Consider the following 22,380-nt stretch of genomic DNA (forward strand, 5'->3'; position numbering starts at 1 on the left):
TTGGCACCCTGTGTTATCCTTTGAGCGTTACTTTGTTTTGGTTTTTATCATTAGAAATTTGGCCTATTGTGAATTAATGTTTCTACCTGATATGAGGTAAATGGTCCAGCTTCACTGATGCATTTGGATCTTCAATTTTCTTAGCACCATTTGTTGCTAAGAAACATTTCCACCTGTACAAATGATATCTGTATAAAATTTTTTTTCTCTCCCATTACAAATGTTTTATTTTATTATATTGGACTGAGAGATAAGAATGGAGAGCTACAAAAGGCAGCTTGTAAAAAGTATTTGATAGTTTAAACTTAATTGTGATGGCAAAGAGGGATCGTATAAGTTAATTATTGCTACATAAGAAACTACCTCAAAATGTGCTGGCTTAAAACAATGACTTACAGAAATTCTCATAAATTATTAACAATTAAATGATTCTTATAAAAAGTTGCAGGTTAACAGTTTGGCATGGGTTCAGCTGGGGGAGTTTCTCTGGATTTTCTTGGTTTTACTCATGCTCTGCAGTCTTATCACAAGTTTGATAATGCGTGGGTGATCTAAGATGACCTTGGTCCTTTGTAAGGCCTTTGGTGATAGCTGTTGATTCTCTTGGTGACCTCAAAAGGGAGGGTCACATACACTCATTCCCTGGAGACTAGAAGGGATTCTGCCTCACAGTCTTAGCCATTGTAGCCATTTCTCAGACATCTTTTGAGTAGAGCAAGTGGTCAAGCTAGCCCAGAACAGGAAAGTGGAGCACTTTCACCTTTTGTTGAAGTCTGCATTATAGCCATACTATGAGAATTTTGTGCACCTAGAAATGGGAGGGATCAGTGGCTCTGTTTCTGCCATACCACAGGAGTGATCGGATGAGAGATGCACTTCGAGGTAATGGGTCTTCATGTCAAGCAGTTTGGTTGAGGCAAGATGAAGAGACCTTGCAGTCGTCTGTGGAGCTGTGGCAGTGAAAATGTATAATAACACACTCTTTTCATCTTCTGCTCCTAAACTTCTCATGTTGTTGTTGTTTTTGGACCACACCTGGTGATGCTCAGGGAGGGAGACACTCCTGGTTCTGCACTCAGATCACTCCCAGCGGTGTTCGGGGGATCATCTGAGGTGCCAGGTATTGAACCCAAGTCAGTTGTGTGCAGGGTACACTCCCTACCCACTGTACTGTTGCTCCAGCCCCATCATGTTCTTTACAGATTTAAAAGGGTAAAATGGAAAAGGGAGACATGAAACAGATCCAGGCAGGTTGCTCCAGATTAGTTTCAACTAGGAATCATTGGGAACATTTTGATAAAGCTTTTCTAATTAGCTCAGACAATTTAGAAGAGAAACTTGTGACACTTTATCTGCATACTGGACACCATGAACTTAGAAGGAAGGCAGGTCTACTTTTGTCACCTTTTCATAGCCAGTAGCCCACACAGAGGCCAGCCTGTCGTTCAGTTTTCTTCTCCATAATTGTTATTGGCTCAGTTAAAGTAATTTATTCAGGGGCCAGAAAGATAGTACAGTGGACAGGAACTTGCCCAATACTTGGCTTACCCAGGTTTGATTTCCCAGCACCCCACATGGCCCTCCAAGAACCACACTGTATGGTCCAAAATCAAAACAAGTCCAAAAAAGATATGTGTATACAGGCTAAAATGATTGTCTACTTTCCTATTTAATCAACATTGCAGCCACAATATCTTTATTCTAGTGGTCTCCATAATCATTGTTTCTTGCCTGGGAAAGAGAATAGGTGACAGAAACCACTAAAGAGAAATAGGATAACTCTTGTGCTTCTTCTGTGTGCTCTTTTCAGAGTATGAATTCTTATTATTGTTATTTTAAGATTCTTGTATGCTTGTCAGGATGCTTGAAAGGTAAAATAAATGATACAACAGGAATAGTTAGGCTGTTGACATTCACCTTGTAGAAGCAATTGTTAAAGCATTTTAGGGTATTTTGTTACTAGGGTTTTCATCCAGATGCTCAGGAAAGTATTAGTAAATTCAGAGACCAGTGAGCTAGAGAAATAGTACAGGGGTATAGCTACGTTCTCGTACACATTCATAATCTTTCTTGCACTCTTGTTTGATCCCCAGCTCAACATAGATTCCCTTAGCACAGTCAGATGTATATACAGAAGCCCAAGCCGGCTGGTGATTTTCTGTCTTTACTTTGTAGCCATTTCTGCCTTTGTTTGCTGTCAATTTTTAAAGATTCCAGATGTCTTTATGTCACAAATACATTAGAGTATATCGCTAAGAAATAAGGATATGAAACCACTTCAAAATATGAGTATAATTTCATGACTTCCGATACCCACTGCATTTTCACTTTCCACGGTTGACTCAACATTGTCTTTTGGGAGGTCGGTTTGGACTGTGCCAGCAGTGCTTATGGAACCTGCGGTGCTTAGAAACCTTGTGTGGCTGGGATCCAACCCAGGGCTCTTGCATGCAAGGCATGTGGCCCCTTAAGCATCTTTCTGGCTCTCAGAGTTGTCTCTCTTTAAAATTAATTTAAGTGAAATCTGAAATCTACACATTGGTTTTTATTAGTATTTCTTTAGGTTAATATTTCTTCACTTTAATTTATCTTTCTTAAACTTCTTTCAATCTAGTATGATTCTTCCTCTAATTTATTTTCTTTGATCATACATTTCCTTGTTGAAGAAACTGGGTCATTTGTTTCAAAGTGTTCTCTCCAGTACTTTGCTGTTTAAAGGATGAGAGCAAAGACATGAGTCCCGGATGAGTTCCTTCTTTCATTTCACACGTTTTTCAATGCATGCTTATTACTATAGAAAAGTGAGAGAAGGCTGCAGGTTACCATCAGTGGACGAGACAGAATTGCTTTCCTTCTTGGTCTGACATTCTCATTCCAGGGAAGATGAACAATGAACAAAAGCATCATAAAGTTGTTTGAAATTCTTTAGATAACAGTAGAGCATACGTAACAAAGATTGGTGTGGGTCTTGATGGGAAGTGTAAAATGTTTGGCCAAATACAGTATGAGCCATGGGGGCACAGCAGAGTGACATTCTCTTACAGTTAAACAGATTGTTCTGGCAGCTGTGTGGTAGATAACAGCAAATGTGGGAAGCTGTTCTATACTCCAGGCAAGAACTAAGAAAGGATGAACTGAGATGGGGTCAAGGATGGTAATGGGGTTTCCGGTTTCAGTGGCTTAAACTGCGTGTTGGCTGCCGTTTCTATTCACTGTGCTGTTGGTAAAAGACTAGGAAAAGCTGGTGATTTATATAGCATTTCCTTTTAAAAGTATGTGTTGCTATTTTCCCTATCCCCCATAATTTGTGCCATAATTCCTCTTTTGGTCCTAGTAAATTCACACAATTGTTGGGACCAGGGAGCTAGGCATGCACCTGGCCTGGGTTTGATCCCTGTCACCACATGACCTGAGTATCACTGTGGTGACCTTGGAGGCCCCAAGTGTCACATGGCAGTGGAGGCCTCCAGGCCCCACTGGGTATCCCTGATGGTCCCTCATACTGCAGAACCCAAGTGGCCCTGAGCCTCCCTAACACTACTTGGGAGAGAAAATAAACCAAAAAAAAGATGTATTTTTACCATTTTGGAAAGTTAGAAATGTAAGCATGGGAACAGTACATATTTTACCATCTTTTATAAAATACTGCTTCCCTTTACAGCTCAGTGCTAGCAAAGCATCTTGGAGTAAGCATTATCACAAAGCTAAAGTACATTACGTGGAGGGCAGCTTTGCATTTTTATTTGTAGAAGTCACCGTCACAAACTGCAGCAAATTAGGATCGTAGGTGCAGTGATAAAACCTAACTGAAGGGGGCTGGTGTTATAGCACAGCGGTAGGGCATTTGCCTTACACGCAGACTATCCGGGTTTGATTCCCAGCATCCCATATGGTCCCCCAGCACCACCAGGAGCAGTTCGTGAGTGCAAGGAGTAACCCCTGTGCACGGCTGGGTGTGACCCCGAAAAAGAAAAAAAAATAACAAACAGGAAGTTGGTTTTCACACATTGATCTGTTGTGCATCCCCAATGCTTTTGAACAACCCCTCAGCCCACCTCACTCATTAATTCTAGCTAGAGAATGTCACATTTACAAATAAAGCCAAAATGATGAGGAAAGTGTACTTGGTAAGAGACAGAACAGTTAGATCCTGCCTTAGGCCCCGTCTCTAGATCCTCCACCTGAGTCTCTCCAGAGCCCAGGTGGTTTTGTACCAAAGTTTTGCAAAGATTTGATGAGAAAAATAGTCTATAACTTAGTATCTTTTGTGATTAGGAAAGATGAAGGAATGTGATAAAATGAAGTTTTATCTAATATAGGTAGATCCTCAGTTGATGCTATACATTTTTTTATGTGTATGTGTTAGATATCCTTTGGGGATAGTGGACTTCTTATATCTGCTGCTTTTTTTTTAAAAACAATAATTCTGTTCCTTTTTTAGCCACAAGGCCTTGGACGACCAAGTGTTTACCATGCTGCTATTGTCATCTTCCTTGAATTCTTTGCATGGGGCCTGTTGACAACTCCAATGTTAACTGTAAGTATTGTTGGAGTAGTACCTCATTTATGAGAGAAGAGACATTCTTAAGTGCATACTCTCAGGACTGTGTGTCTTAACTGAGTCTGAAAGCAGCTCTTAATACTGCTTATTCCACTGTGTCGATGTGAATTACTGTGAACAAAAATACTTGGGCTCTTTGTTAAATTTTCCTGGTAATAAGATATTCCTTCTGAACCAGAATCTTGGGAGTGCTGTGAATGAACTGTGTATGTTCTAGAAGAGTGTTAGCAAGCCCTAAAGGAAATTACTGCACAGCTGTAGATGTTTATAACTTGTTTTTTTATTACTGTAGTGACCTTTAACATAAGAGTATGATAGGAGATTGGTAAACATTTGTACAATGAAAATGTTGATTGTGAGAATACCCATGTTTCTACATTTGGTTAATTTACCTATAGTCATTTCTTTGCAGTGTCAATTCCATAGCTGTACCTTGTCTGCCTCACTTATGTTGTATGTAGCTGAGGGTGTTGCAGAAGAAAAAAAATAGGAGGCAGGTTTTAAGTCCCTAGTAACTAATGTTTAATTTTAATAAAGAATCATATGTGGTTCAGAGGCAGGGTGGGATGCAGGGGTTGGGGGTGGGAGGGATACTGGGACCCATGGTGGTGGAAAATGGGCACTGGTGGAGGGATGGGTGTTTGATCATTGTATAATCGAAACCCAAGCACAAAAATTTGTAAATCTACAGCTGTACCTCATGGTGTGTCACTGTCACTGTCCTCCCATTGTTCATCATTTGCTCGAGTGGGCCCAGTAACATCTCCATTGGAGACTTTGTTGTTACTGGGTTTGGCATATCGAATACATCACGGGTAACTTGCCAGGCTCTGCCATGCGTGCGAGATACTCTCGGTAGCTTGCTGGGCTCTCCGAGAGGGGCGGAGGAATCGAAGGTGTTTCACTAATAAAAATTAATTAAAAAAAATCATATGTGGTTAACTCTCCACTTACCATTTTGCCTTGCCAAAGATTACCTTCTGGGCCAGAGAGATAGTCCGTTAGAAGGTTCTTACCTTGCCTAGTACTCAGCTAACCCTGGTCTGATCCCTGGCACTCCATATGGTCCCCCAGACCCCTCCAGGAGTAATTCTAGAGCACAGAGCCAGTTCTGAGCACTGCAAGGTGTGGCCTCAAAACAAAACTAAAAGAATACAGATACGCTTTGTTTCCAAATTATGTTTAGACACTACAGAACTTTTGGGGAAAAAAACTCTTAGAATTACATAAAAAGTAGCCATAGGCAGCTCTCCCCTCCCCACCCCCATCCCAGGTAGGGACAATACTCAGGGGTGCTGGAATGTGGGTACTCCACTGATGGGCCCAGCTCTGTGGTCCTGAGCATTGGGTAACTGGGCCCCTTGGCACAGTGAGTGGTGCTGGTGGGGGCCAGGGGACGGCAGGGAGGTGTGGGAGGCTGAGCCCGGGGCCTTGTGCATGCTGGCTTCATGCTGGTGCTTCAGGCATCTCTTCAGCCCGGCCATTGACTCTGAAAAGTTTTTAATACTTCTGGCATATTTTAAAAGAAAATTCGATTAATTAAAATTGCAGCTTTGAACCATTGACTTTTAAATAGCCTCTGTTTTTTTTTACACTTTGTTTTCCTCCTTCTCAGTGTGCCACCTTTCCTTCATAAGGCCTTTTTACACAAGAATGTTATTGGGGATAAATGGTGTCCATGTTTAAGTCTTAGGAGATTTTCTGTGCTTTATCACTGCTCGTGTGTGTCAGGCTGCCGGGGGTGCATGTTGCTCAGTACGTATTTTCTTCAAACCAGCATATAGGTCATGGGCACTTGTGGCCTCGAGTGATTGTCCAATACATTCTTAATATAAATTTAAGCACACCAGGCCATTAATCTTAAGGAGCTGTGTTATTTTATTTTTGGACCTTGTTCTCTTCATTTTTTCTCCCCATATTTTATTTAGGATTATAAATTTAAGAGTTTCAAAACAGTATTTTTCTGATGCAACCAGTTGCCCATGGTACAGTGTAATGATCTAGCAGTTTTCTCAGTATAGAAACAATCTTGGAATCATTCCTTATGTGGTAAGAATATAAATTCAGATTAAGAGTACTCTTGTTTTACTGGGGGTGGGGGTGGGCCACATCTGGCAGTGTTTGTCCTAGCTCTGTGCTCAGGAGTGATCCCTAGCAATGCTTGGCTGATCCGATGTGGTACCAAGTATTAAGCCTGGGTCAGCCACATGCAGGGCAAGTGCCTTAATCCTCTACTATCTCTCAGGCCCAAAGACTTTTGTTTGTTTGTTTGTTTGTTTGTTTTATGCCCTGCTGTTAATTCTAAACCTTTCAGTTTTGTTCCTAGATCAGATCCCTATTTTTTTTTTTTTATTTGACCCACAGAGAGGCCACGTTCTGCAGTGCTGAGTGCAGCTCTCAGCTCTGTGCTGGTGGGTGTGGGGGTGGAGGTGAGGGTGGGGGTGGGGGTGGGGGTCTTGTCTCTCCAAGCAGTGCAGAGGCTTGTGGCTCCAGGGCAAACTGGTCTTGGCCACATGCAAGGCAAGTGCCTTTTCTCAGCCCTAGTTAAAAAATTTTAATAGGATTTGGGGACTGATGTACTTCACATTGCTCAGAGCACATCATTTTTCTGTGGGTTTCTGTGTCCCTTTTGAGCCCTGAAGTGATTTTAGAATTTAGCTAAAATTCTGCTTTACTTAACATATTGGTAGTTTCGAAGCAGTTTTGCTGCTTGCAGGAAGATTTGTTTGTGTGAGTGCAGAGTTGCTAGCATCACTTTATAGTGTCAGAAAAAAACTGCTGAAAAATATGGGCTCGTTCTCTTTTTACTGTGTTTTTGACATGGCTAAATTGATCTTTATAATGTCCTTTACTTATCTCTCCCCTACTCTACACCATACTTGCTTTAACCCTTTGTAATACAGGAAGAACCAGTACACTCCTTGGGTAGGGGAAGTTAATATTACGTGTCTCCTTAAATGACTTTTCTGGTCACAGAAATTAGGATATTTGATAAAAATGGACAAAATAGGGCTCATTTCTTTTTGTTGTTGTTTGGGGGCCACTTCCAGTGGTGCCCAGGGCTGACTCCTGCCTCTGCATTCAGCAGTTAATCCTGGGTCAGGGGATGGACCCTGTAGGGCACCAGAGATCCAGCCCTGGTCACCACATGCAAGGCAAGCTTCCTATCCACTTTACTAGCTCTAGCCTAGGGCTTACTTCATTTTAGCTGGGGTTCTTTAGCTGCTTTGTTTTGGCGTTTTACTTCTTGGTATCTTCATTCTATCTGTTGGGTGGTGAGTCAGATGCATTTTTGTGAAACACAAAACTGGTTGTAACAGGTTATAAAATACTGTCTTGTCCATCAGGACAAGGAAAATACCCTTGAAATTGGGATATTTGGTATAGAACTATATCGTATCCATGGTCATATTTTGTCCAGTTTATCTCTGCCTCTAAGAAAATCATACAGTCTTGCAATTGACATATTGATCCTCATTTTGAAAACAGTATGAGGGAAACAACATTATCAGTTGCTAGCTGTTGAGTTCTCAGCCTTTGTCTGGCATTATTATGAGTTGGGTGCTGAGAGACATTGAGCCAGTAACTGGCACACCTAAGGTCAGAGAAATCACTTTGCACAATATACTCATTTTATTAAGTAATTCAGATCATGAAGTCTTTGGTGTGGTACTCAGAGCTTGCTCCTGGCTCAGGGATCACTCCTGTCAGGCTCCTCTCGACTCATCCCATATGGGATGCCAGATATCAGTAGCATGCCACTTACTATTCCATCGCTCCGCCCCTGCTGTTTGCTGCCTTTCTTGATTATGGCCCCATACTTCCTTTGTAACCTTTGATCATGTCAGTCGTATGGGGGGACTGGAGGAGAATTAATAAAAATATCGCTGATTTGGAACCTAGGTGATGACCATTTTAGAAGTTATTTTACTTTGCTCTGTGGGATATTTAGAAGTACTACCAGTCTGGAATTACTGTAATCTGGATTATAATCAAACATAATGTAAAGCTCAGAAAGAATCCCTGCTAGGTGGCATGAATATGGACTGCAGGTGTATTCTGAGTCTGTATATCCTTTGTAGTATATGCTTCGAAGTGTTCTTGGTTTGGAGAGCCAGTCATCAACTACTGCAAATTTTCTCTCTCAACTTTGAGTGTTTGGCATCATTTTTAGAGTTCTTGCCTTCTGAATATTTCTGCCTCACTGTCTTACCTTTTTGTCGCTTAAGGAATTATTTTTTCATATTTTATTGATTTTTTTTCTACTAGTAAAATTTTAGGAGTATTTTCTTCTCTTAGCCCACCATTAACAGAGGTTAATTAGCAGAGGTTTATCTATTTAATCCACTTTTGAATCTGTCTTCACATTTGTTTGCTTTTTGTAGGTTCTACATGAAACATTTCCTCAGCACACTTTCCTCATGAATGGTCTCATTCAAGGTGTAAAGGTAAGAACAGGGTTTGTGTGTGTGTGTGTGTGTGTGTGTGTGTGTGTGTGTGCGCGCGCATGCGCACAAAGCCATAAATCCTTAGTTGACTTTATTCTGGAAGCTTAAATCAGGCTTAGGAAAATGATTATTACTTTAGGTAGAATCTAAATTTCCAGCTGGATTACAAAGGTCAAACTATAATTCAAACCAAACTCTTAAGGCATAGAATGGTTTACTGATAGGCCGGTAAGTAGCATAAAGCAAAAGCATATAGTTTATACACTTTTAATTCTCTTGATAAACCAAAACTAAAAGACAGTTAATGAAAATGGATCATCAAAGGAGGGAATTGGTTAACAGTACTGTAAGTGCAGTAAAGAAATGAAAAGTGGTAATGCTGGGAGTGTTGTTCAGATAGGAACCTCAGTGGATTGTGAAATAAGCAGTTATGACAAGTTAGATTCAAGGTATATGGCAGAGGATTATTTCTAATCTATAGTTACCGTAATGACAATTCCAGAAGTGATGATAACAGATGCTTCATGGAGAGAGTGAGGGTTGGTCCAGCGAGATCGTCTAGAGGTTAAGGTACTTGCTCTGCCCTGGTTTGATGCCCACATGGTTCCTTTGGGCACAGAGCTAGGAGCAAGTCCTGAGCGCCTCTGGATGTGGCACAAAAACCAAAGAAAAGAAGGATTGTGTATCAACAACACTGAAAACTCGAGACCTAAGCTGCATTCACCAGACCTTTGTAATGAGTCTGTCTGTTAAGGTGACAGGCAGGAGCTTGGTGGGTGGGGGTGAGGGCGAGGGCGGACACAGAAATGGGAACACTGAGAGAGGGAAGTTGAAGTTGGCACTGCTGGTGTGGTGATGGGATTGGTGTTGAAATATTATATGCCTAAACTCAACTCTCAATGACTTTGTAAATTACAGTTCTTTAATTAAATTTTAAAAGAAAGAAAAGAGCCAAGGAGACAGTACAGTGGTTAGAGCTCTTGCCATCTGTATAGCCAGCTTGGATTCCATCTCCGGCACCCCACGTTTCCCAAAGCCTGTCAGGCATGATTCCTGAGCACTGAGAGCCAGCTTCCCCCTCCCCTCCAAAAAAAAAAAAGAGAGAGAGAGAGAAAGGCCGGCAGTCTTCATCTTATCACAGGAAAGGCTTAGGAAAGGAAAGGTAGTAAGTAGGAGAGCTGTCTCGTCAGCTCAGACTGGAAGATCAGTGTTCACAGACAGAGGTGCTGCTTCTCTGCAGACTTAATCAGGACTGGCCAAGGATGTGGCCTGGTTGCTCCTCTGCCAAGGAGCTATAGCTCCTCCTGGGACCTTTGGGTTGTCAGGAGCTCCCATAGCATCAGACATGGACTGGGTGGTCTGGCACATGTGTGGCCTGTAGGAGGCTCTAGGTTCAATGCTGAGCCCTGCATCACTCCCCAGGAACCCCTGGGCATAGTCCTAAGAATCGCAGAGAGCTCCTTCAGCTTGCTCTGGAAATGAGTTAAATATCAGTGTGTAGCACAGTAACTTACCAGTATGAGCACATACACAAACACAACAAATTATTATCTCCAAGGATGATACAGAAGATAGTACAGAAGGCTAGAGGATCTAGTGTGTTTGCAAGAGCCCCGGGCTCAGGAAAGAACACCGTAACTCTGAGTTCTCCGCGAGCTACTCTTTGGGACTAGCAGGTACAGAGTGTTTCTCACAGGCACCCAGACCTTGCATTCTCCATCTGGACAGTGACTAGAATAAAGTTCCTTTTTTTTGATTTGTAAGTAAAGTTGTTAAAGGAACCTACTTGGGAGGAATGATCCCCATACATTTTAGGTGGTCATTTTTAACTGACCACTAGTCTGTCCGTGTCTTAAAATGTGCTCAAGGAAACGGGCAGGACTGGGAGTTGGCTCCGAGGGCTAGAGCCCCTTATGTAAGTAAAAGCCACAGTTTCATTGGTGTGGCATTTTCTCTTTGATCTTTTTTATGAAATGAAAGCAACATCATTATTAGTAAAATTTGTATAAAAAAATTAATTTGGGGGTAACCTAGGCCTACATGTTGCAAGTTCCTTGTAGCTTCTTAAGGAAAACTGAAATTAGATGTAAACGTGTGTGTGTGTGTGTGTGTGTGTGTGTGTGTGTGTAAAATGAAAAATTTTCAAGTAGTGCAGTGACTTTGTAGTTAATTATTTGTTGATGCCACTGCATCCTCAAACTCAGTACAAAGTGAATTATTATTTGTTTATTTGTTTTTTGGCTTTTGGGTCACACCGAGCAATGCTCAGAGGTTACTCCTAGCTCTATATTCAGGATTTACTCCTGGTGAGGCTCAGAGGACCCTAACGGATGCCGGGGATTAAACCCGGGTCTGCCACATGCAAGGCAAATGCCCTACCCATTGTACTATAGCTCCATCCCCCAAAGTATATTATTATTTGGGTACTTGACTGTTTCAGTTTTTTCCCATCTCTATGTGTTAAGAAAACCATATACTTAAAACTTGATGGTAACTGTCTACTTGTAAGTAGACAGTTGATGTGCATTTGCTTCAAATGAGATATAGTTGCCATTCTTTGTATGTGTCAAAAGTTTATTGGAGAGTTGGATTTAATTGAACTATGTTTTTGGGTTTTGTATGATTTGGGTTTCAGGGCCACACACTAGCTATGCTCAGGGATTACTCCTGGTTCTGTGCATAGGAATCCTCCTGGCAGACTTGGAGGACCATTGGGATGCTGGGGATCTAACCTAGACCATGCAGGGCAAGTGTCCTACCCGCTATCCTCTCTGTCCTGAACAATAAGTTCTGGTTGCTGTTTTGTTGAAGTATAAGGCATCGTAAGAATTACTTGCCAATTAATTGCCTACCGTAAATACCTATTTGAACTAGGAACTTAATTATACCTGGCTATGATTATCAGGGCTGGAACAATAGCACAGCAGGTAGACATTTGCCTTGCACAAGGCTGACCCGGGTTTGATTCCTCCATCCCTCTTGGAGAGTCCAGCAAGCTACCAAGAGTATCCCACCCACATGGCAGAGCCTGGCAAGCTCCCTGTGACATATTCGGTATGCCAAAAACAGTAACAAGATGTCTCACAATGGAGATGTTACTGTTGCCTGCTTGAGCAAATCTAGGAACAATGGGAGGACAGTGCTACAGTGCTATGATTATCTATTGGTTGGTGTTGCTATCCAATCTGCACTCCTGCACACCTTGATTTATCCTGTACTTGCTGGGCTCTGTTACATGCATGATAGCACAGCTGGCTGTGATTATCTGTTATACCTGGCTGTGATTATCTGTTGGTCGGTGTTGCTGTCCGTTCTGGATTCCTCCACACCTTAATTTATCGTGTACCTGATGAGCTCTGTTACACTCATGATCGCAAGGCTAAGGTAGCACAGTTTGGTCCTCATTAGTCTCAGAGTCCATATTCACAAATCAGCTTTGTGTTGTACCCCCCGAATCAGTCCTTTGCTTTTGTTTCACTCCTTAGCTGGGGGAGTGGTCATGGTTTGAATTACGCAGTGCAGCATTCACAGCTGAGAGCTAGGTGAAATCCTGGCTTAATACCTGGTTTATACTCTGAAATTGTGTCCTTTTTGTACTCCATTGAATGCACTCCTCTGACCCCCAGTTTTGTGCCTTTTGGTGGTGATTTTGATGTCTGAAATGCCCCAGGTAGACTCTGTAAGTGTTGTGTTGTGGGGCTGTGATAAGCCTCAGAGAGAATCTGTTAGGTGAGTCTCGTTCGGGCATGAGCTGGAGTGCTGTTGTGTAAGTACCAGTTAGGAAGTTAACAGGAAGCCTGGGAAGATTTTGCAGGGTTAAAGTGCTTGCCTTGATCACAGGTAACCTCAGTTCTGTCCTCGGCACTGCATATGGTTCCCCAAGTACTGCCAAGAGGGACCCCTGAACATGGAGCCAGGAATGAGCCCTGAGAACTGCATGGAGTTGCTTTGCATGTGATACTTATTTATTAAAATGAACTAAATTCTCACTTTCTGTTTGTAGTGCGTTCATCTCAAGGGTGGTGTGTGTGCATGTGATTCATACTACCTCTTTTTCCATCTTTTCCAGAAAATACACACCTTTACTCACTTCGTCCCTTTCTAGAAAACAGCCTGTTTAGAAATTTTGTTTAAAATTTTAATGGTAGTTTGTATTTCATGTCTGAAGTTACTCTGTTTGGGAGCCAATAAAATGAATGAATACATTTAGAAGGTCTGAATTACAGTTGGGGCTAACATGAATCTGACCTTGGCCTGTTTTGTTTCCAGGGCCTGCTCTCCTTTCTCAGTGCCCCTCTGATAGGCGCCCTCTCGGACGTCTGGGGCAGGAAGCCCTTTCTCCTTGGCACAGTTTTCTTCACCTGCTTCCCGATTCCTCTGATGCGGATCAGTCCTTGGTGAGTTGCCCTTTGCCCACGGCAGCCGCCACACCCTTAACTATTCAAAGCCCAGTGCTGGTTGTCTGTGTTATTACTCAAAGCCTGTTTGCACAGGTGCCGTGAGGCCCTGTATTTCTAAATGGCTGATGGAGATGGAGACTTTACAGGATAAACTATAAGGTAACTTACCTTAGGGAGGATATAGAGAAAAGGAGTGTGTGTAAGGGCATCTATTTCCCTGAGGTCGGTGGCATCTGGGCTGGAATCTGGGAGGAAGCTGCAACCCCCCATCCTCGCCCCTGCCCTCCCCACAGGGACTCCGGGGAATTTGCATCAGATTTGTCAGCTTACTGCTCTGAGGCACTACTGTGGTTGCAGCGACCATGGCAGGCAGCAGCCACTTTAGCATATACTCTGTTGAGGCTGAAAGCTTTTTTCTAGATTATAACTGGTTTTTTTTGTCTTTTGTTTTGGGGCCATATCTAGCAGTGCTCAGCACTTGCTCCTGGCTCTCCATTCCTGACAGTGCTCAGGGACCATATGGGATACTGGGGATCGAACCCCGGTCCATTGTATGCAAGGCAAGTGCCCTACCTGCTGTCATATTGCTCCAGCTGACAACTCATTATTAATTTTGTATTGGTGTTTAAGCCACACCCTGAGATGTTCAGGGATCACTCCTGGCAGTGCCCTGAGGACCGTAGGTGGTGTTAGGAATCAAACAATGGGTCAGCTACTTCTGCCCTACTCTCTCTGGCCCCTCATTCTTAATTTGATTACATTTTTTATGTTAGCTAGAGAAGAATGTAACCACAATCTGTCGTTTAGTACCCAATGCCACTCTGGCCTTGATTTTATCACCAAGCTGCTCAGCATGGGAGGTTGTTGGTTGAGTAGTAGTTGTCTTCATTTTTAATTTTTTGTTTTCTTGAAGCAGAGTTCTTCGAGTATAAATGTTTCATGAATTAGAGAAACAGTGTTAGCTTACTGACTCTGTAAGTGCCAACACCCCCTTCTGAGCCCATGGACTACTAGCAGCTCACTCAAACTGTCTTTTGGAACCTCAGTTCTGTGGTCAGTCTTAAGGGTTTTTCCATTGAACATTGTGTATTCCCTTACTTCTTGATTATCACCTATAAATGATTTTAACTCTTCCAGTTTGCTTTGACTATGTTAAACGGGAGTGATGAGGGAGCTAGAAATAGTACAGAAGTTAAGGTGCACGAAAGGCACGTACTAACCCAGGTTTGATCACTAGCCACTTGCCTCCTGAGCATCACCAGATGTAGCCCTGGGTAGCCCTGGCCACAGCCAGGTATAGCCTGTTCATTCTCCAGCATTGCTGCGGTGGCCCTGGTGTTCCCCCAGCACTATTTCCTTTGGCCAGAGTATTGAACTGCCAGCTGTGGTGACTGGCACCGCTGAAAGTGGCCTGAGCCCCCAGTCAGCACTGATTACCTCCTGGGCCCCCTGATCAGCACTGATCAACCCCTCACACACATACCCCTAGCCCCACCCAAGAAAGATGGTGGTGGTTGGGAACTTAACCTGTGTACAGAGCTAAAGGAAGCATTGTCATCTCATAATTGTTGAGTGGGTTTTGGTGGAGATAGACTGTTGACTCCTATAACTTTGTTAATCATTAATTTTAATCTTTAATTTCAAAAAACATACATTTTGACTTCTTTATACCCTGGAGAAGCCCATGTTCTTTTTGATCACGTCTCTCTCAGTCTCTCCTCTCACATTTCTCTAGCTACATTGCTTTAAATAAGACTACTTGGCTTCACTTTAAGAAATTAAAACAATAAACTGCATAAGAGTAGATTGATCCCCCAACCATCACCAAGAATGATTCCTGAGCTCAGAGCCAGGAGTAATTTCTGAAGATTGTGGGTGTGACCCTAAAAAAACAAATATGTAAACAAACCGCATGTAGTACCACTCTTGGTTTTCAGACCATACCTGGAGACGTTATTCAGGGGACCACATGGGGTGCTAGATCAAATCTGGGTCAACTTCGTGCAAAGCGAGTGCGCTACCCGCTGTAGTATCTCTCCAGTCTCTCCTGTACTGCCACTCTATAGGAAACCACAGAATTACATTTCTGATTCTTCCTTCCCACCTTAATTTTATATGTTGTTTACTTAATGATACCTTTTTTTTTGTATCTGAGTTTATAATCTATACATGATATCTTTGACTCTGATTATACAGTATACACAGACACTGTTTCTCTCCTGGCTAATGAAAAATCTTTTTACAGGTGGTATTTTGCCATGATTTCTGTGTCTGGAGTCTTCTCGGTCACGTTCTCTGTGATATTTGCCTACGTGGCCGATGTCACTCAGGAGCATGAGCGAAGTACTGCTTATGGATGGGTAAGAAAACAGACTGCCTGCAGCAACAGAAATAACGTTCTTTTAAAATTTCACTGAGCTTGTACTGTATAAAGTATTAATTTACGTACAAGAATCTGAGGCAATTGAATCAATGATTTTTGATTATCAGTACACTTCTGGCACTAACTTTATACGGACAGTTTCCATGTTTCTGAGCATTCTCATTGTTTGCATCCCCTTCTTTGCACTTTCCCATTACCCAATCAAAGACAACTCTAAAGATTGCATCTTTTGGGGGTTTTGTTGCGTTATTTATAAATCATTAATATATCTTACAGCTTTCTAGAATATCCCCAATTAATTGTTCATGAAAAAAATTCTTAAAAATCACCGCAGTTCTCCTTTATTCTTGAAATCTGGGTGCAACATTCTCCTTTCGTGCTGCTTGAAAGCTGAGAAGGAATGAGTCCAGATCATCTCCCCGTGGGCCCTGGGGGACGAGCTGGCCCTAGCGTGCATGTGCTGTCGCTGGCCGGATCCTGCATGAGCGTGTGTCTTCCACAGGTCTCTGCTACCTTCGCGGCCAGTCTGGTCAGCAGTCCTGCCATCGGAGCGTACCTCTCAGCCAGTTACGGAGACAGCCTTGTGGTGCTGGTGGCCACTGTGGTGGCTCTCGTGGACATCTGTTTCATCTTATTGGCTGTCCCAGAGTCTCTGCCAGAGAAAATGAGGCCGCTTTCCTGGGGAGCTCAGATTTCCTGGAAACAAGCAGATCCTTTTGCGGTAAATAAAAGCATGACATTGTCTTTCCTAATATCTTTGTGTGCCACATGGCTCAAAGATGCCGCTGCAGTCTTGAACATCCCAGTAGTTGTTAATTCATTTTCTACTCCAGTGAAAAATAGGGTTTTAAGTGTGAGTGAGGAAATAAGGGAGTTTGCAACAAGAAGCATTTAGAAGTGATAGCACAGCGGTAGGGCGTATGCTGTGCAGGCAGCCAACATGGCCGACCCGAGTTCGATTCCTCTGCCCCTCTCAGAGAGCCCGGCAAGCTACCGAGAGTATCTCGCCCGCACGGCAGGGCCTGGCAAGCTCCCCGTGACGTATTCGATATGCCAGACACAGTAACAACAAAGTCTCCAGTGGAGATGTTACTGGGCCCGCTCGAGCAAATCGATGATCAACGGGAGGGCCTTTAATTTAATTTAATTTAAATCTCTTAAGCATGAGGCTATCGTAAGAAATTTCTCCAGTTAAGTCTCAATGAAGGTTTGAGGGAAATGTTTTTTTTTTTTCTAATCCCCCTCCCCCCCAACCTTCACCTCTTCCCCTACATTATTTGGTTTTAAATTGTTCTTATTTTGTTTCAGTTTGGAGACTACACCAGTGCTCAGGGCTTACTTCGGGCTCTGTGCACAGGGATCATTCTTGGTGAGACTCAGGGGATTTTACAGGGTTTAGCCCACGGATTCAACCAGAGTCACTCACCTTTAAGGACAGCAGCCCACACACTGTACTACAGCTACAACCCCTTTAATTGTTCTAACATCTGTGCAGAAGAAAAGAATAAGTAGGCTTGATATTTGCTCTTTATTCCTCTATAGAAACTTTAGTTCTAATATAAAAATTCACCTGTTTTGATTATTATTTTTTAATGTTTAAATGTTAAAAAATTTCAAAGATAAAAATTTTATCTTTGGGAGGAAAATCCATTCAGCAAGAAAACTAACTCATCTGAAATTCTCTTCTATAAAAAGCGTCCTCCAAATACAGTCATGGGTTCCAGGCCCATTCTCTGTGTGATGATATCCACCAAGCAGGTATTTAGAGAAGGGGAACAGTGGTAGACCTGGAGCCTATCAGGCCTCTTGTCTTCTCATCCTACAATGCTCAGGCCCACACAGAAATGCCTTTGATGGTGACAACCATTATAGCTTATCCCAGAATGGTGGGGCTGACCGTGGCTCTGAGTCTGTGGGCCAGGGACCTATCAGGGTCTCTCAGTAGACATGAGCCACTTTGGTGTTTAATTATGTAAAGGTCACGGTTAAGATCCCCCTGGAGGTACTCCTGCACTCTACATTTCTGAAATAACATCTCTTTTAGATTCACTCAAAGATTCTGTGTAGAAAGGAATGCTGAAGACTTTGAGCAAGGCTGTAATGCTTAAAATGTTATTAGCCATATGGAGGGGTGGGGGTGGGAGGGATACTGGGATCAGTGGTGGTGGAGAATGGGCACTGGTGGAGGGATGGATATTCGATCATTGTATAACTGAAACCCAAGCACAAAAATTTGTAAGTCTACAACTTACAAATCTGGGGATTTTGTAACCTCATGGTGTTTCACTAATAAAAAATTTTTTTAAATAAATAAAATAAAATGTTATTAGCCAGGAAATCTTGTTATCACTGACCCCGTGACTGGAGAGTATTTACTTGCCTACCAGTTTTACAAGCAAACATTAAATTTTAAAGAAAATTAACATTCTTGAACTTGTGTATAATGAAAATCCCATGGTGTTTATGATTTTAGGAAGAGCAAGGAAAGAAACAGTCAGAATGGCCTTTAAAAGTTAAAAGTATATTGGGATAGGGATTGGGACTTGGGATGCTAACATCCCAGATTTGATAGTGGGAAGGTGTAATGGAAGTATGTTCAAGGTCTTTTTCAGGGTGTCCAGTTAGTGTTACTGACGAAGATGAGCAAGTAGGGTTGTTTTTGTTTTAAGCTGGAGTATTTCAAGCATGTCCCTCTGAATTTAGGATTTGGTGTGACTTCCATAGAGAGATCATGATGAGATCATTTTTAGGTTTTTTTTTTTTTTTACTTCTGTTAAATTTTGTTATAAATTTAAGTAGATCAAGCAGGTAAACTTATGTCCTGGATAATCAGTGATTATTAGAGTCTTTTGGCTGTTGATATGATTCATTTTCTGCTTATTTCTAGTCTCTGAAGAAAGTCGGCAAAGATTCTACCGTTCTGCTGATCTGCATTACTGTGTTTCTCTCGTACCTCCCTGAAGCTGGACAGTATTCAAGTTTTTTTCTCTATCTCAGGCAGGTGGGTAATGGTGCATAATAGCTTTTGAATAGCACAGTGGGTAGGGCGTTTGCCTTACACTCAGCCAACATGGCTGACCTGAGTTCGATTCCTCTGCCCCTCTCGGAGAGCCCGGCAAGCTACCGAGAGTATCTCACCCGCACGGCAGAGCCTGGCAAGCTCCCCGTGACGTATTCGATATGCCAAACACAGTAACAAGTCTCACAATGTTAGTGGGCCCGCTCGAGCAAATCGACGAACAACAGGAAGACCGTGACCGTGACCATGATGAGGAAAATCAAAGAAGGGTCTGAAGGTATTTGGGAGGAAGATTGTAGAGAAAATAAAATGTGTGAATGTGCCTCCAGTTATCGATATAGGCTCTTACTTAAGTAGACCTTTAATGCAGTGAGGTCTTAATACAGTAAAAGTGCTTACTAGGAAAAAGTTTCCTTGGCAGTTACATATAAAGAGAAATATTTGTAATCATTTTTTCAGTCTTTAACTTTCAGAGGGATATGTTGGTTTCAGACTTGCCCTGACCTGGTCTGCTCTGATCACACCAGCTAAGTAATGGTTTTCAGTGGGCAGAGTCCTGACTGCTGGAGACTTCAGGATGGCCCAGAGCAGCCATTAAAACAGTCTGTTTCCTCTGCTTTTGTTCTCTTCAAAAAGTTACTTTCTGCCTTGTCCTCAGCAGTTAATTTAAGGCAGTTGAAAATAGCCATATTCCCTCTTCCAGCTATTGTTTCACAACTCAGGAATTTCTAAGACCCATGTTAGGGGTGGGAGGAAGGCAGGGGCACACACAGATGTGCTCAGGGCTCATTCCTGGCGGGGCAGGAGGGGGTGTTAGGAGGTGGGGGGGAGTAAAGGGTGGCATCTGTGGTACCAGGGATCGAACTCGGGTCAGCTGTGTACAAGACAAGCACCCTACCTGCTGTTCTATCGCTCTAGCCCTAGTTATTTTTTAACAAGGCTTGTTAAATATGCTGTTATAGTCTCATGATAGCGACTGATACTTCATATGGTATATGCAGATAAGTAAAACTTATGAACAGTTCTCTTTCTGTTTTGCTCATTTTGGTGGGTGAATACTGAAGATTTAGCAGGAAAAGTGGTAGTATAATATGGATGTAGAAATTTTCATCTGCACCTATATTTATATTGAGCATTAAATAAGCATGTAGTACAGAAAATACGTAAGAAACATGTAAGGAAAGCCCAGTGAATAAAGTGAAAAGTCATATCTTATTCCCTTACACTGATATGAACAGCTACTATACATATATAAACTTTTTCCTGTACATTTGCTTGTTGATGACAACGAAATCAGTGTTCTGTTACTTTGTATTTATGCTTGCTTTTAAGAGATGTTAATTTACACAATTTTAGTTGAAATTGCATTTGATATTTATAATTCATACATTTGATAAGGAATTTGTGTCCAGTAATACGTATAAAATAATAAGGAGGAAAAAATTAAAAAATAAGGAAGAAAAAATTAAAAAATAAGGCAAAAGATATTTAATACACGCATCTCCAGAGTAGTTAGACAAAGGGCCAGAATGCAGGTGCACACAGTATTATTAGTTATCAAGAAAGTGCACGTTGGGACAGCAGTCAGCTACCATTTACTCCTGCCAGATGGTTGTCATCAGAAGTTTCTGATGAAGGGGTTCAGAGCGATAATATGCAGGTGGGACACTTGCCTTGTACACAGCCAGTCTGGGTTCAGTCCCCAGCATCCCATATGGTCCCCTGAGCACTGCCAGGAGTGATTCCTGAGTCCATGAGCCAGGAGTAACCCCTGTGCAATACCGTTGTGACCCAAAATCAGAAACAAACCCCCAAAATACTGATAAGTTTATGGAGAAGCTGGGCACTTTAAAGCTGCTGGTGAGAATGTAGAATGGGACGGCTACTGGGAGAGAGTCTGGCAGCTCCTTGAGATCTTCCCCGTGGGGTTCTCATCAGACCTTTCCTGGGGAAGAGCCAAAAGAGATGAAAATACAGGTCTGAACAGAAACTCATGCACAACTTTCAGCATTGCCTTCGTTTGTTTTATGAAAGTTTTATGACTTTTGTAGAACAGTTAACCTTTATTAGTATCATATTACAAAAAGTGCCTGTTTTCCATTTCCATAGGTCATAGGTTTTGGATCTGTTAAAATCGCAGCATTCATAGCTATGGTAGGAATCCTGTCTATTGTGGCTCAGGTAAGTGTTACCCCTATTTTAAAAATGTTTTCATTGAGAAATAATTAGATTGATGGGAACCTACAGGAATGTTTATGAAGATTCCCAGCATCCCTACCTCAGTCCTGCATCTGCCCCCTCTCCCCAGCCTATTATGTAGATCTGTGGTATGATATCAAACACAGGAAGCTGACATGAAGACAGTCCACAAAACTATTACTTTTTTTTTAGTTGTGGTTTTTGGGGGACCACACGAGTGGTGCTCAGCCCATAAGCAGTGCTGGAGACTGAACCTGTGTTAGCCATATACGAGGCTGTGTACTGTGCTCACTTCCACCCCACTGCTAACATTTTTAATAGAATGTTGAGGTGTGACTTAGGTATTTAATACAGCCTTTCAGTACTTTTTAGAATATTAGCTCCTCGGAAAAGGAAAGAAAATATATGATGAATGAAGAGTTGAAACAGTTTTACATCTATTGTAGATAGAAAGTCACAAAAGACAGGACCCAGGTCTCTCAAGTCAGCCCCTCCAGGGGCTTAGATGCATTCACCACTCTGGCCTGTGCCACTGCCTGGAGGCAGTTAGCATCCCTTTTTCCCTGTCTTCCCTTTTCTCCCTTTCTTCCCCCAAAATTGTTTTGACCAGTGTTAAAATTGACAGGGTCCTTGGGAGCTCGCAGATACTGTATCCGCAAATGTAAAGTATGCAAAACTGTTAACTGACTCATGTCTTTGTTGGACTTTTCAGTGTAATTGGTTCCTCAACTAGCCAAAGCCAAGACTAAATCCTTTCAGACTACCTTACCTAGTTCTTAGCAAAGAATTATTAAAAATTCCTACCAATCCAACTTTGTAAAATATCACTGGCCAAATCCCACATTCTCAACATTCAACAGGAAGTTGCTGTATGTTAGTTAACTGGCGTTTTTCTGGAGACTGGGGCATGGGATATCTGGCAAATGATGAGGATGGCATTTCCGGAAGTGCTGACCACGTATCAGGATAGATGGGCATCTATAGAGAGGGCTGGAGTCCTGCTCCCTGTGTCATTCTGTTCCCCTGTGGAGAGGGCTGGAGGCCTGTTCCCTTGCTCGCTCAGGACCCCATGAAGCATCACTTCAGCACATTGCAGGCTCTATGGTTTTGGGTCATCGTTAATGGACTTGGTCTACAGTCTTTCTTTGCATGGTTTCTCAGGACTCTCTTCTCTGCCTTGCAGACAGTCTTCCTGAGCATCTTGATGAGATCCTTAGGGAATAAGAACACTGTCCTCCTTGGTTTGGGTTTCCAGATGTTCCAGTTAGCCTGGTACGGTTTTGGATCTCAGGCCTGGTAAGCATCCACTGTGAATTATCAGGGATTAACCGCAGATCTGTCTTTCAGAGTAGCTCAAGGTGGTTGAGTGT

At 42.4% G+C, this 22,380-nt stretch overlaps 1 protein-coding gene across 1 annotated transcript in view; it reads left to right on the top strand.

Moving 5' to 3' along the window:
• Positions 1–22,380, top strand: part of MFSD14B (major facilitator superfamily domain containing 14B) — a 40,708-nt gene that overhangs the window by 12,320 nt on the left and 6,008 nt on the right. Inside the window, exons 2-9 of the mRNA XM_056127785.1 lie at positions 4,442–4,537; positions 8,947–9,009; positions 13,279–13,406; positions 15,655–15,769; positions 16,295–16,513; positions 18,680–18,793; positions 20,921–20,992; positions 22,194–22,306. Of these exons, the coding sequence (XP_055983760.1) occupies positions 4,442–4,537; positions 8,947–9,009; positions 13,279–13,406; positions 15,655–15,769; positions 16,295–16,513; positions 18,680–18,793; positions 20,921–20,992; positions 22,194–22,306 (920 nt within the window). The remainder of the gene's footprint in view (positions 1–4,441; positions 4,538–8,946; positions 9,010–13,278; positions 13,407–15,654; positions 15,770–16,294; positions 16,514–18,679; positions 18,794–20,920; positions 20,993–22,193; positions 22,307–22,380) is intronic.

Source organism: Sorex fumeus, unplaced genomic scaffold (genome assembly GCF_029834395.1).
Source record: "Sorex fumeus unplaced genomic scaffold, SorFum_2.1 ptg000063l, whole genome shotgun sequence".
Classification (NCBI taxonomy): Eukaryota; Metazoa; Chordata; class Mammalia; order Eulipotyphla; family Soricidae; genus Sorex; species Sorex fumeus.